The sequence below is a fragment of the Falco rusticolus genome, chromosome Z (genome assembly GCF_015220075.1).
Source record: "Falco rusticolus isolate bFalRus1 chromosome Z, bFalRus1.pri, whole genome shotgun sequence".
Classification (NCBI taxonomy): domain Eukaryota; kingdom Metazoa; phylum Chordata; class Aves; order Falconiformes; family Falconidae; genus Falco; species Falco rusticolus.
Window position 1 is genome coordinate 27,632,812 of NC_051210.1, and position 12,697 is coordinate 27,645,508.

Sequence of the window (12,697 nt, forward strand, 5' to 3'; positions counted from 1 at the left end):
CATGACTAAGCACATCAGTTAAAAAAGAACCTGTCCAAGAACCAGTCACAGAAATACTTTTTTTGGCTAGTAGGATAATAGTTGGTGAATGAAATCAGACTTAAGCCTCCTAAACAAACAGAAGCTTGATATATTTAGAAAGAGGGAAAATCCTTGAAAAACCCTGGGCAAAATTATGCTGCCTCAGTAAAAACATGGAGCAGAATTGTGTAATTTTGTCTTTATTACACTTAATAGTAAAAATTTCCTGTGACAGGCTAGAACAGTTTCAAGTATTTGACATTAAGACACTTGTGAATATCAAAGCAGCAAATCCAGGATTTATAAATCTATCTACATATATACCTAACATCTAGACAGAAGTATCTAGCTGATAAGAAGCCTTGTTCATGCACTGTGTGGCTATAATTTGCAATTTTGTTACAAAATCCATATAATCTTGATCCCTTGAATTGCAAAGAATGTTATATGAATTGATCTATTCCTTAAAACACAATGGATTTTCCAAAACTGAAAACATCCTTTTCTCAGAAAAATCTGAGAATCCTAAAAAATTCAGGTATCTCTTCTGTCATTTTTTAAGACAGGAGACATCTCCTATTGCCATAAATATAATAAATAAATAAATATTATTAATAAAATAATACAGATATAACAATCACGATTTTTTCACTTATTTTTGGAAACTTAGTTATACAGACTGTAGAGCTCTAATATTGATTGGACTTCTTTTGCGGTGGCATCTCAAATACTAGCAAGTTTCTTTCTGTACATATTTCTTTTAGGGATTTTTAAAGGCCCAAATGGAGAGACTTGATATACTCTCTCTCTAAATGCACATTCATAGCAGTGTTCTCTGTTAGTAAAGAGGCAAAGTCAATAGTAACTGAAAGGATGACACAAGAGAATTATACCATCCCACCCCCAAAAAGACACTTTTTTCTGCTGCTGAAATTTTTTTGTGACAGATCACAGAATCACAGAGTGGTCAAGGTGGGCAGGGACCTCTGGAAGTCATCTGGCCTAACTGCCTGCTCAGGCACCACCTACAGCCAGGTGCCCAAGACCATATCCAGGCGGCTTTTGAATATGTCCAAGGATGGAGACTCTACAACATCTCTGGGCAACCTGTCCCAGTGCTTGGTCACCTTCACAGTGAACAAGTGTCTCCTGATGTTCTGACAGCACCTCCTATGTTTCAGTCTGTGTCCATTGCCTCTGGTCCCTTCACTGGGCACCACTGAAAAGAACCTGGCTCTGTCCTCTCCACATCATCCCTTCAGGTATTTCTAGACATTGATCGGCTCTGCCCCCAGAGCCTGCTCTTCTCCAGGCTGAACAGTCCCAGCTCTCTCAGCCTTTCCTCATGGCAGAGATATTCCAGTTCCTTCACCATTGTAGAGGCCCTTTGCTGGACTCTGCATTTAGCTCCATTTGTCTGTTGCTCTAGGCAGAACTGGACACGCTACTCCAGCTGTGGCTGAGTAGAAGTGACCTGAGGATGAAGCCAGAGAAGCAGAATGAGCAGAGGGTGTATACATACTTGCCTGCCATACGATAAGCATAGCATATCAGAGAGAATTTTTGTACATTTACCTGTTTCTGCTCTGTATATATAGAATTAACGTCATAAATCATTACTAACTGCCTGCCACTAGAGGTCATGTATTTGCCGATGAAACAAACTACAAGGCAGAACAAATTTATTTTGTTTTTGTTCAAACTGGAAACCAGGCGGAAAGAAAACAGAAGAGACTGCCCAGTTCTAGAAAAGACAGAAAGCAGTGTTCCTGAGAAGAAAAGAATTAGTTAGTTCTCTATTCATCTACTCATTAGATTCCAAGGGCAGAAAACAATCCATGGAACTTGGAACTTCCTATGTGAAAAATCAATGACTGTGGTAAGTTATTGGCTCTGAAAATGAAAAAGGTCAAGGTCAAAGAACGTGAAGTTTACAGAAAACAGGCAAGGTTTGGTTAGAAGTGAAACAAAACCAGGAGATGCCTTGAGTTTTCACACAGGTATATGCACTAGACAGTTTAACAAATGATGGAAATAACTATAGGAATTAGTCATAGGATATCAGTTTAACTGATTTACTGTCACCAGGTAAACAAATGTATTTCACATCAGGATAAGTTGGTTGGACTTCCCAAAGATGAAAATGGCACAAAAGTTAAGAATAGAAGATCCATTACTAATGTCTGAATAAAGATAATCATTCAAGAAAATGTCTTCTTTGCCATATATTCAAAACAGAGGAAAAGTTGATATTGCTTCTTTGGGCCTATACTCGTGGCAAAATTAGACACAGGGTAGATTAAGAACTACATTATCTTAATTAACATAGATACAAAACTTTAAAAAAGCGGAGAGGTTAATGTTGTGTTGCTAGAAGCACATGACTGCCCTGAGGCACAATGCAATTTAGAGATACCTTGAGCTAGTTCAGATCCTACAGCAGAAGAGTACACAGCTGTAAGCTTGCCTTGTTCACTTTCAAAAGAATGTGTTCAAAAAACCCCCAAACCAGATCATTTTTTTGCATAATTAATTAGAAAACTACATACAGACAACCAAAAAGCTGGGTTTACACTGATTCCAAAACAAATACATCATCAGGAATTAAGTAGAATTAATATTTTACTAGAAATATGAAACTGAAGACAGTCAAGAGAAAAGGTAACTAAAGTATTAAATTCCTGGTTCTGCAAGCCAAGTAAGCAGGCTAATTTCTGCTGTCTCTGGGTGCTAAGATATCCCAGTCCATGTGCCGTTTGAAAACAGGGAAATATGCCTGGTAGAGGCGTTAATTGCATCTTTAAATACCATAAAGTAGATAAAAATTCAAGACCCAAGGCTTTTCTTCACTGGGGAAAAAAGCAGACATAAAGGAAGATTCTTGATTAAAAAAGGTAGCGCTGTTTTTTCACAACTTCCTTTGAATGAGTTCTGACCTAGACCAAATAACAGAAAATGATGTGGAGAGAGCTACCACAGTAGAGATAAAATAATCCACAAAGGACATGGATTTTATTCAGAGTGCCAAAGTATCAGAAATAAAATTGTGGAAGAATCTGGCATCTGAAACATTTAGTAAACACTTGAAAAGCTGCCTGGAAAATGCCTTGTAAGGATCCCAGGTTATCTACTTTGCATCTCATTTTATAGCTGATAGAGTCAAAGGGAGTATTGTAGTGACAAAATGTAATGCCATGTTTCTGAGAGATAATCTTTCAAGGTGAGAGGGGGTCTGTGCACGCCTTGGCCTTTAAATGAGAGGGGATGGCTTTCAGATGCTTGAAAAAATTGTTTTAAATATTTATTTTTTTGCCTTACCTGCCTTATCTGATGGCAAAAACTAAATCACTTTTGCAGTTAGAGATGGCTGTTCTCAGACTTTTTAAAATGTAACTCTATTTCTTAAACATATTCACAGGTTTTATCTAGCATTCTTGCAGTGGGTTTATGATCAAAAACATGACACACCATGATACCATGCAACAGAACTCCTATGACTTGTGAGAATGCAGAAGCAGCAGCTGATCAAATACAATAGCTGTGAAATTAGAAGGCTATATTTTATAGTCCTTCCACAAATTTAGCAATTTTTTCTGTAAAATACTCGTTTGTCTCTCTGCAAGGTATTCCAGTGTGTCTTTTATGATATTCTTCTGAGTTAACAGTCAGTGTTTTCCTAGAACATACTTTCCCACCCCCACTTCACAGGAACTTTGAATCTGGAAAAGGTCTCTTGGTTAATTAGTTCTCATGTCCTTATCCTAGTCATAATTTGATCAAGCTCCATCTGATTTTAGATTTTTAGAATTCTAGAATTCACTAAAACAATTGGAAGTTTGTTCCAAACTTCTCCTCTGATGAAGGTTAAAAGCCTTCTAATTTCTGAAAGAAAATTAATCATGGTCAGTTTGCTCATCTGTTCTAAAACTGTCTTCTAGCTTTTGTCCTTCCTCTTATGGTAGCCTATTATTTCATGGAGCACTTCATTTTGCTAGAGTGAACAAGCCTGTTTCTTTCAATTCTTTGTTGGAAAATAAATGTCTCTAGTAACCTTTATGCATATTTTCTCCTTTAAAAGTGGTTTCTGGGAAGTTGAGGATCCAAGTGGTACACGTGTGGCAGATAGCAGCTTTGTAGAACAACTTTTGCAGGTCTCCATTTGCTCTGATAGCAATACACATATAAATTGTAGGTCATATTTGCCTTTTCCATGAGCAACCTCCATCTGGTCCAACAGATTATACACCTCACAGTCTATTATCATTTTTATCTGAGCATTCTAGATACTTTCCTAGAAACCAGTTGTATTTTGCCATTTTCAGGTAGGTTGTGTATTCAGTCTTAAATGTCAGGTATTTAAACTTCTTTAATAGCTTTAAGTAATGTCACATGTTAAAGCGATCTATAAAAGCTGGTTTGATCTACTGCAAATATCTGTAAATTGCTTCTTGAGGCACAACAGTATCACTCCAGCAATATAACCAGTGCAAAATTCCCTTGTATTTTACTCCCCTCCCCCCCATCCCTGTGCCTTCCTCCTAAAATCTATATTCTAATAGCATGGTATAAACTCTGGAAAGTTCACTCCTATTTAATTCCCTGGATTATTCAATTCCCTATTTAATTACCAGACTAGGCCTAGACTGGATACCACAATGCTACCCTTCCCAGTTTTCTTAGAAATGTTGTTGGCTTCAGCTGAACACAGTATTTTACATAGCAAGCTCAACTCACTTATCTTTTTTCCTTCCCTTCTGTCACCTTCCTGTAATGATAAAAACAAAACCATCAGCTGGGATGGTGACAACTAGATGAAGATAACAACAAACCTAGCTGACCTGGCAGATCAAGGGAGGTTTTTACATCTCATTAGCAGTATAATGATTCAGAAATGTCATGTATTATTCTTACTCCAGCATGTAGGCACTCTAGTGAAGATCAGGATGTTATTTCAAATGACATGTCCTACTTCATTTTAATTAGGGGGAAGAAAACAAAAATCAATACAATGCGAACAAACACAGGCAAAAGAGGATTTTTAATGCTGATTTTACATGCTGTTTCTGAAACGGGTTAGTGTGCCAGCTGGTTTAGGCACATACTTAGGCCTCTCAAGAGTTAACTAGGATATTTCTTGATAAACTGTTGAGGAAAAAGAATTCCAGACTATAGCCTGAAATGACAAGCTAAAATTTCAGGGTTTGGGGGCTTTCAGTGACCAGCAAAGGAATGCTTCATTGGGGAGGGGTTATATGAGATCCTGCAGGCTCGGGAAGGTCACTGATGGCTGTGGTGCTAGGGCAGCACCTGGGAGGGATCCTGAGGCATCCAAGGCAGAGAGTGGGGAAGACCCAGTAGCCAGGGAAGGCCACAGCCCTCCAGCTCCAGCCACCAGCCACTGCCCCTGCAAGCTGCAGCAGCAGCAGCAGCCAATTTCTCATTTGCTATTTATCTATACAACTACATATACATATCTCTACATATATATATGACACATGTTCTCTCCTCAAATGTACTGCTTTTCCTTTTGCAGAAGGCTATTTCCATGTAGCTTCTGTGCTGCTAATGAATGCTTGAAAAAGTGTGCTTCTCTCTGAAGAGCTGTGACACCAGGGGAAGAGGATTGTTGGGAATTCAGGAGGATGCCCTGGCTTTTGCTGTGAGACAAAAGCCACTGCTGATGTCTCCAGTTTCAGTCGTATTTCACGTGTCTCTGAAATGTTTTGGACTCTTGAAAGGAGAAGGCCTTTTCAAGACAAACCTGTACTGCCCAGAGATTGACACCAGTGGTGACAGTTAATTGATCCCTGGACTCCTTCCCAGTTGTTCTTGTGCAGATGAGTAAAATAATTCCCACTATATGCAAACGTGGTACTTCCTCGTACACTCGTCAAATTCTCATTGCTGATGTCTGCAAATGAATTAACTTATTCAATGGCTGGTCGCTTCTGCAGGTGGAAACTTTCAGTGGTACAGTAGGGGAACAGTATTTCCAAAGGATGACATTTGCAAGTGTTCAGGGTTCATTTCTATGTTGGAGATGGGTTTCCACATCCGAGTGGGTCATATGCCAACTCACTTGCCTGAAGTGGGAAAGCACCGTATCCAGAAAAACAGCCCTTTCACTTTTCCCAGCACATAAAACGAACGTTCTCTTTTTTTTTTTTTTTTTGGTTTCTCGGAAGGAACATTCACGAGGAATTTTTTCAGGCGCGTGATTTATTTTTTTTGTTTTTGTTTTTTTTTCAGGCGAATGCTGCCCGATCAAACCGATGTGTCGCTTTGCTGCCGCGGGTCGCTGCCACCGCCGCGCCGGCCGTGCGGGCCCTGCCCCAGGCGGTGGGCGCCCGCCCGCTCCACCGGCCGCCAACCGCGAGTTCAAAGCACTGGAGCTGGGCGCAAGAACTTGACACAAACCGCGACCCAGCGCTCAGCGCGCCGCGGCTGTGCGCGTTAACCGCTGCTGTCGGCGTTACGTGGCGCCCGGCGCGGGGCGTTTTCCCTCCGGGAAAGCGCGGGGCCCGTGCGGGGCCCGGCCGGCAGAGCCCGGCCCGCGGGGTGCGGGCCCTTCACCCAGCGGTCGAGGGCAGGTGCGCGGGACGGGCGGGCAGGCACCGGCCGCGGCCAACGCAGCCCCCTCCGCCGAGGGCTCCAACGGCCCCACCGCCCCAGGGGGATCGCCCAGCCGCGGGACCGGCGGGACGCGGGCCGGGCGGGGCGGGGCGGGGTCGGGCCGGGCCGCCCTCCTCGGAAGGAGGGGGAAACCGCCTCCACCTGCCCCCGTCGGGGCCAGCCCTCCCTCGTAGTATTTAGCGGAGTGTCGCGGCCGGGTGTTGCTCAAGCCGGTGCGGGGCAACGAGTTGTTCGCGCCATGAGGCACGGCGGGCTCGAGAACCCGGTGTTCGAACCACCCAGCCCCGACCTCGACCTCGACCGCCGCCGGGCGGGCCGCGCAGGGGCAGGTGCCGGCGTCCCGGAGGCGGCTGAGGAGGGGGCCTGCGGGTGGGGCCACTGCGCCCCTAAGGCTCTGCAGCTCTGCAACAACCCTGAGGGCTACCTGGCCGCCTACAGCCTCCTGGCTATCTTCCAAGGTAACCTGTCCCCGCCGCCTGACCCGGAGCCGCGGGTCGGCTGCTCACCTCTCCACTTTCTCTGCGGGACCCTGCACCTGCAGGCCGCCTGCTGCCCTGGGCGTATCTCGGTCACCATCCTGCAGCCGTGGGGGAAGCCAGGTGGGAAAGGCCGGGGAGGGGTGGTACGGGGTACGGGGAGGCAGGGCTCCTCCAGGTGCATGGTGCTGAAAAGTGGCAGTCGTGGCTTCATCCGGGGAAGAAAGTACCCTGATGCCCTGCGCAGGGAAGTTGCTCATACTGTATTACTCTCTGTACTTTGCTCTGTTCCTCCTTTTTTTTTCTTTTATTTTCCCACTTACCTTTTTGATCACTGGTGTGTCTGTGGTGCCACCAGCTCTGTGCTTTGTGCTGTTGTCTATGCTGCAGCCCCATTGCTCACAGGGAAATAGTGCTCCATGTGCACCTCACAGGCTGAGACATGAGCCAGAGAATAAAACACATGATGTAAAACAATAGATAAAGCTGTAGTGCCCTAGCATGTACTTTGTTACCTGCCAATTAAAAAGGTACCTTGGCATGGTTGGGTGGGTCTTCAAATAATTAAGATGGCTTTAAAAAATTCTCTGTTTGTTGTGTGGATCCCAGTGCAGCTGTCTTTCTAACACTGAACTAATGGCTTGACTTAACCTTGGGGGAACCTCAGTTTCTGTCGTTAAGCTTCAGATATTCTTATCCATATTTTTTGTTTTCTCTAACAACATTTGTTAGGGCCTTGGTAAGCCTTAGGCTTGTAAAGTAGTAGTAATGCCTGAGGGGAAGTGTTAGTGCACCAAATAGGCAAACTTGAGGTTTGTAAAGCTTAGGTATTTGTCAAATGGAGCGATACTGGATTAATGTTCAGAACCCTTCAACTTCATTGGACCAGCTAGGAAAGAAAACTGTTTCCTGAAAAAAAATGAGGTTTAAAGCTCATCCTTGTTGTTTATAAAGAATGAGACTGCTTTAGAGTGGTGGTGGGAGATGCAGAAGAAGAAATTCAGTGCTATAAGAGCTGGTAACTTAACACAGAAGACATGCGGGATATGGATGGCTGCCTTCCTGCCCGGAACCACACTGAGGTAATTGGGTTGGGCTGAAGAGAACTGCACAGGAGGTTCAGCTTAAAACCTGTAAGGGTCTGAGTCATAGAAGAAACAGTGTCCTTCAGTATGTGTTCCTGTAAACTCAGTTTCTGATTTCAACCTGTTCAGAATCTGATCTTTTCTTAGTGTACAGGTATTGCGTTAGAGAAGAAGTGTCTAGAGAGTTTGGGGCAGAGCCTGTTGCGCCTGGCTTGTATTTGAAAGGCCATGTTACAGCTGATAGGACCAGGAAGTGATGACTGTTGCAATTGTCCTGCTGTTACCTCAAATTTGTTGTTTCTGACATAGAAAAAAGAAAGGGAGGGGTGGAGAAAGATCTTATATAGCAGATTTCTATGTCAGCTGAGTAGCAGAATACTTTTAGATTGTACATGTATATTTTTGTAGCTTAAGAATGCACACAGGCAACCAAAAATGCCCTGAATGTGACACTGAAAAGTTTCCGTTTATATTACACTAGACAAAGCATCATGAATATTTCAAGCACTATTTCTTAAAATCCAGTTTGCTGTGGTGATCTGATTGTCTGCTCAGCTGAATAATGAATTCACTATAATTTTAAATTTTCTCTCTTATTAGTAGTGTGTATAGGTTTCCAGTCATAAAAAGGTCTTGTGTTGTTAGAATCTGTCCCCTTAAAATACTATGGGTTTTGGTTATGTCACTTACCCAGGTCTTGGTCCTGTTACCTAACTGTAGATGTATGCCAGACCTCAGATCTAGTTCAGATTTAGGGTGTTAATGTAAGGAATTTTCTGATGCTTGTTTTGAAAGCTGAAAGTATGAGGTATGGCTATTATGGGTCTTGTGGCATTCTTAATGTTGTATTATCTGGATTTTCTGAAGAAGTACCTTTCCTTTAACTAGATTGTAGAAAGGAAATGTGGCACTGAAGACTCAAGTTTCAACTCTATTTGAGAAGCAGAAACAAGAATCATCTTCAGACAAGAAATTCAGTGCTGCACGTGAAACTGCAAAAATGTTCAGGTCTTGAATCTTCAGAGTTTAGATAAAAGTACACAAAACACAACTGGGATCTTGAAGTTATGTGAGCTACTACAGTACTTCAGCTTTGGGTCCATTTAATTTACCCTCCAAATTACAGAATTAGTCAATAAGGAGGATAAAATATATCTTTAAAACTCGCTAATGCTAGTATATCTCTGGAAAAGTTTATTTCCTAATGCACTGAAAAGTAATGAAGTAATCATTAACACACTTCTAATGTATACAAGTTGTTATACTAGACTTTTTACACAATGGGTGAACACAGTAGTTATCTGCAGTGACCTGGTACATGTGTGTAGATTTTTGCATGTGTGTATCTAACTGAAGGGATGTATTTATTAGGCTATGCTCTAGCTGCCCTGGAAAAGAGGTTATTGTTATCATTAGCACCTGATAAGCTCTGTTTCAGCTTCTCAGAAGGTTCCAGGTGAAACTTAACTCTTCATTTCTGACTGTTTCTGTTTCAAGTAGATGTGAAACCTGTATTTCCAGAATAGAAAACACTTATTTGTGTAGAACATGGTTACATGACTAATACCAGCTTTCTGTATGGTACTTAGAATTGCATAAATGTATGATTGCATTACAATAACCAGATATGCTGCAGTTCATAGCTGTAGTAGCAGACTAGTTAGAAGTTATCTCACTATTTTGAGTACAAGAAGGACTGTTTATTCCTTATGTCACTAATAATTTTATTAAACCAAACAGAATCACTGTTTGACACTGGTCCAGTCTAATCTATCTGAAAACTTTGGAAAGCACTAATGTTTTATACCCTCATCAGATTTGTTACTGGAAGGACTTTTTAATAATTTTACTCTTCTGTTTTTTTCAATTGTGTGCAGTTATCTGCAAAACACTGCTTTAAAGCCAGCATACTTACAAAAACTGTAGACCATATTTTTTTTGTTAAATGGATGAAGAAAAAATACTTTTGTATTTCATTAGGGCAAATGAAGTTGGTTTATGATTAACCTGGATTTTGTGGGTCAGTACACGCTGTAGCTAAACTTCTAACAGGCAGGACAATAAGGTTTTGGATGAGAACAGTTAAAAAAAAAATCTATACTATGATTTAAGTGTTGATGTCTTTGTAAGATTTGTTTTTTGGATCAAGTTAGTATTAGCAATGTTCCATCTTCCCTGAAAAGAGTTAAGTGATTAATTACTGGATGGTGGCATTGGAGAAGTTATACTGCCGTTCATCACTTCTACACTTTTACAGGTGAAATCTAATTACCCAATAAAAGTAACTGCAAGGTTTTATGGCTTTTAGGATGTAAATTAAAGGTGGCAACGTAACTACAGGTAAAAGACAATGTCTTCTAGTTCTGTAACCAACTTTCTATGTAGCACACCTACTTCATGTGAATGTTTTAAGGCCTTAGTAAATGTTTGAAGTGCTGGCAAATGGAAAAAAACCCTTGTTTGTTCATTCCTTTGTGCTAGTATTGTTCTTTGGTCAATGCTCCTTAAGAAGAAGAAAGCTGCCAAATATATAAATAATGGCAGTGGAGGAATACTTGAATACTTCTGTTAATCCTGTATGAATTTAAGTGTGGTGGTCCAACAGACAGATGAAATTGTCATCCTCAATAAAGAGGCTGTAGTAGTGTATTAGAAAATTAAGATTGTGCCAAGAGCTGCCTCCTTACAGAAAAGTGTTTAGTTAATGATGGGAATAGCACTGATTAAAAAAAACCCAGCTGGTTGATCACAGATTTGGAGTAAATTTTTCTAACACGTAGAGCACCTTGGGGAGATCTGTTGAAGTTCAGGCTGTGTAGCTGTACTTCTGGATGGTACAATGCTCATTGAAAACTAACTTAAATCCATTTCAGTCATATCATTCTGTTCTTGAAATAACAGTAGAGAATCACAGCTGAATTCTGGAAAGAGGAGGGATAACTGTAGGGCCTGTGTCATGAGAGATGCTAATTGATGATCAGTGAGGTTACAGAACTCTTAATCTTATTGGCACCTGTGACTCCAAGACCTCCTAAGTTTTTTCCAGGGTATATATTTTATCACAGGCACATTTCAGTTAGACTACCATGAAATTATCTGACCCTGTTATGGAGTACAGCTGTTCATATAACTTGTAACAGAATCATATTTTGGTACTGTTAAAAAAGTAAACTACAGTAAGTTTAACTCCTTTGCGTTCCACATAGAGACAGAATGTGAGGCAGGATGAGAGATTCAACTTAGTTACCTATAAACAACACTCTTGTAAAAACGGACAGTGTCTGTAGCTGCAATTGTCAATGCATCCTTTACTTTTGGATCTATTTCTTGGAATTCACCTGTGCTGAAGTAGGGCAGCTCTTGCGAGGCCTTTTCTCCAGATTGTCTGATACTTCTTGCTTCGGGGAACTTCAAGGTTCAGAGGGCAAACATTTTTCTCAGTTAAATCACCTTGGTGGCTTTGAAACTGTTGTAAAGTATTTTTAAATGGTTTAACCTTTTCTTATATTGCAGGGAAAGGATGTCTGTTCAAAGCCTTATTATATCTTCCCTTTGTGATTTCAAGGAGGAAATGATGTTTGTTTAACAACCATTATTTGAAAGCTGTGTCCTGAACTTGCTTCACTTGTAATTTGTATTCTAATACAAGTCATAACCTTGACCAATCTAATATCTTACGGCATTCTGTTTAAAATCTCTGTGCTTCATACTGAATCTGTTCATGTATGTAGGTTCCAGAGTTTGAGGCATTGTATTTTGCTGGCTTAATACTTGAGTGTTAAATCTTCAGGGTCCACAGGAGATAAGAAAATAGAATAGTTTCTGTATCAGATGGCTGGCTTAAGCGGGCACTATATCAATCCGCTATATATGTGGATTTTACATAGCTAAATAAATACCTAAAAATGTAGCTTTGTAAATATATTAATTTTAACTCTTCTATAGCACAATGGTAAGTTTAGCCTTGCAACTTTTTAAGTTAAAGTATCCTTGACTAATTATGTCTTTTTTTTTTTTTAGGTGTTGTGGTAAACGGCCTGATTAACATTAGTATTTCAACAATTGAGAAGCGTTACGAGTTGAACAGTTCCCTCACTGGCTTAATCTCTGCAAGCTATGATATTGCTTTCTGTATATTGTCACTGTTTGTATCTTTCTTTGGAGAAAGAGGGCACAAACCACGATGGCTTGCTTTCTCAGCATTTATGCTAGGATTGGGCTCACTTATATTTTCCTTACCACACTTCAGTAGTGGAAAATACCACTATGGAGCTAAACTTGAAGGTAAGCTTATCCTTATGTTTGGAAAATGATGTAAAAAAAAAAAACCCCAAAACTGTGGCAACTTGGTGCAACTCTTAATTTCATGCACAATAGTTAATCTCTGTCAAAGTCCAAATAATAGGGCATAATTTCTAATTCTGAAAATAAAATGATTTTGTGAAATCCCTAAGTTCAAGAGCTGTCTGCATAGTGAACTTC

General features: G+C 40.9%; 1 protein-coding gene across 1 annotated transcript in view; it reads left to right on the forward strand.

The window, feature by feature from the left end:
- Positions 1-6,883: 6,883 nt before the first annotated feature.
- Positions 6,884-12,697, forward strand: part of SLCO4C1 (solute carrier organic anion transporter family member 4C1) — a 32,526-nt gene continuing 26,712 nt past the window's right edge. The window contains exons 1-2 of the mRNA XM_037374562.1: positions 6,884-7,112; positions 12,236-12,499. Coding sequence (XP_037230459.1) covers positions 6,893-7,112; positions 12,236-12,499 — 484 coding nt within the window. The 5' untranslated portion in view covers positions 6,884-6,892. The remainder of the gene's footprint in view (positions 7,113-12,235; positions 12,500-12,697) is intronic.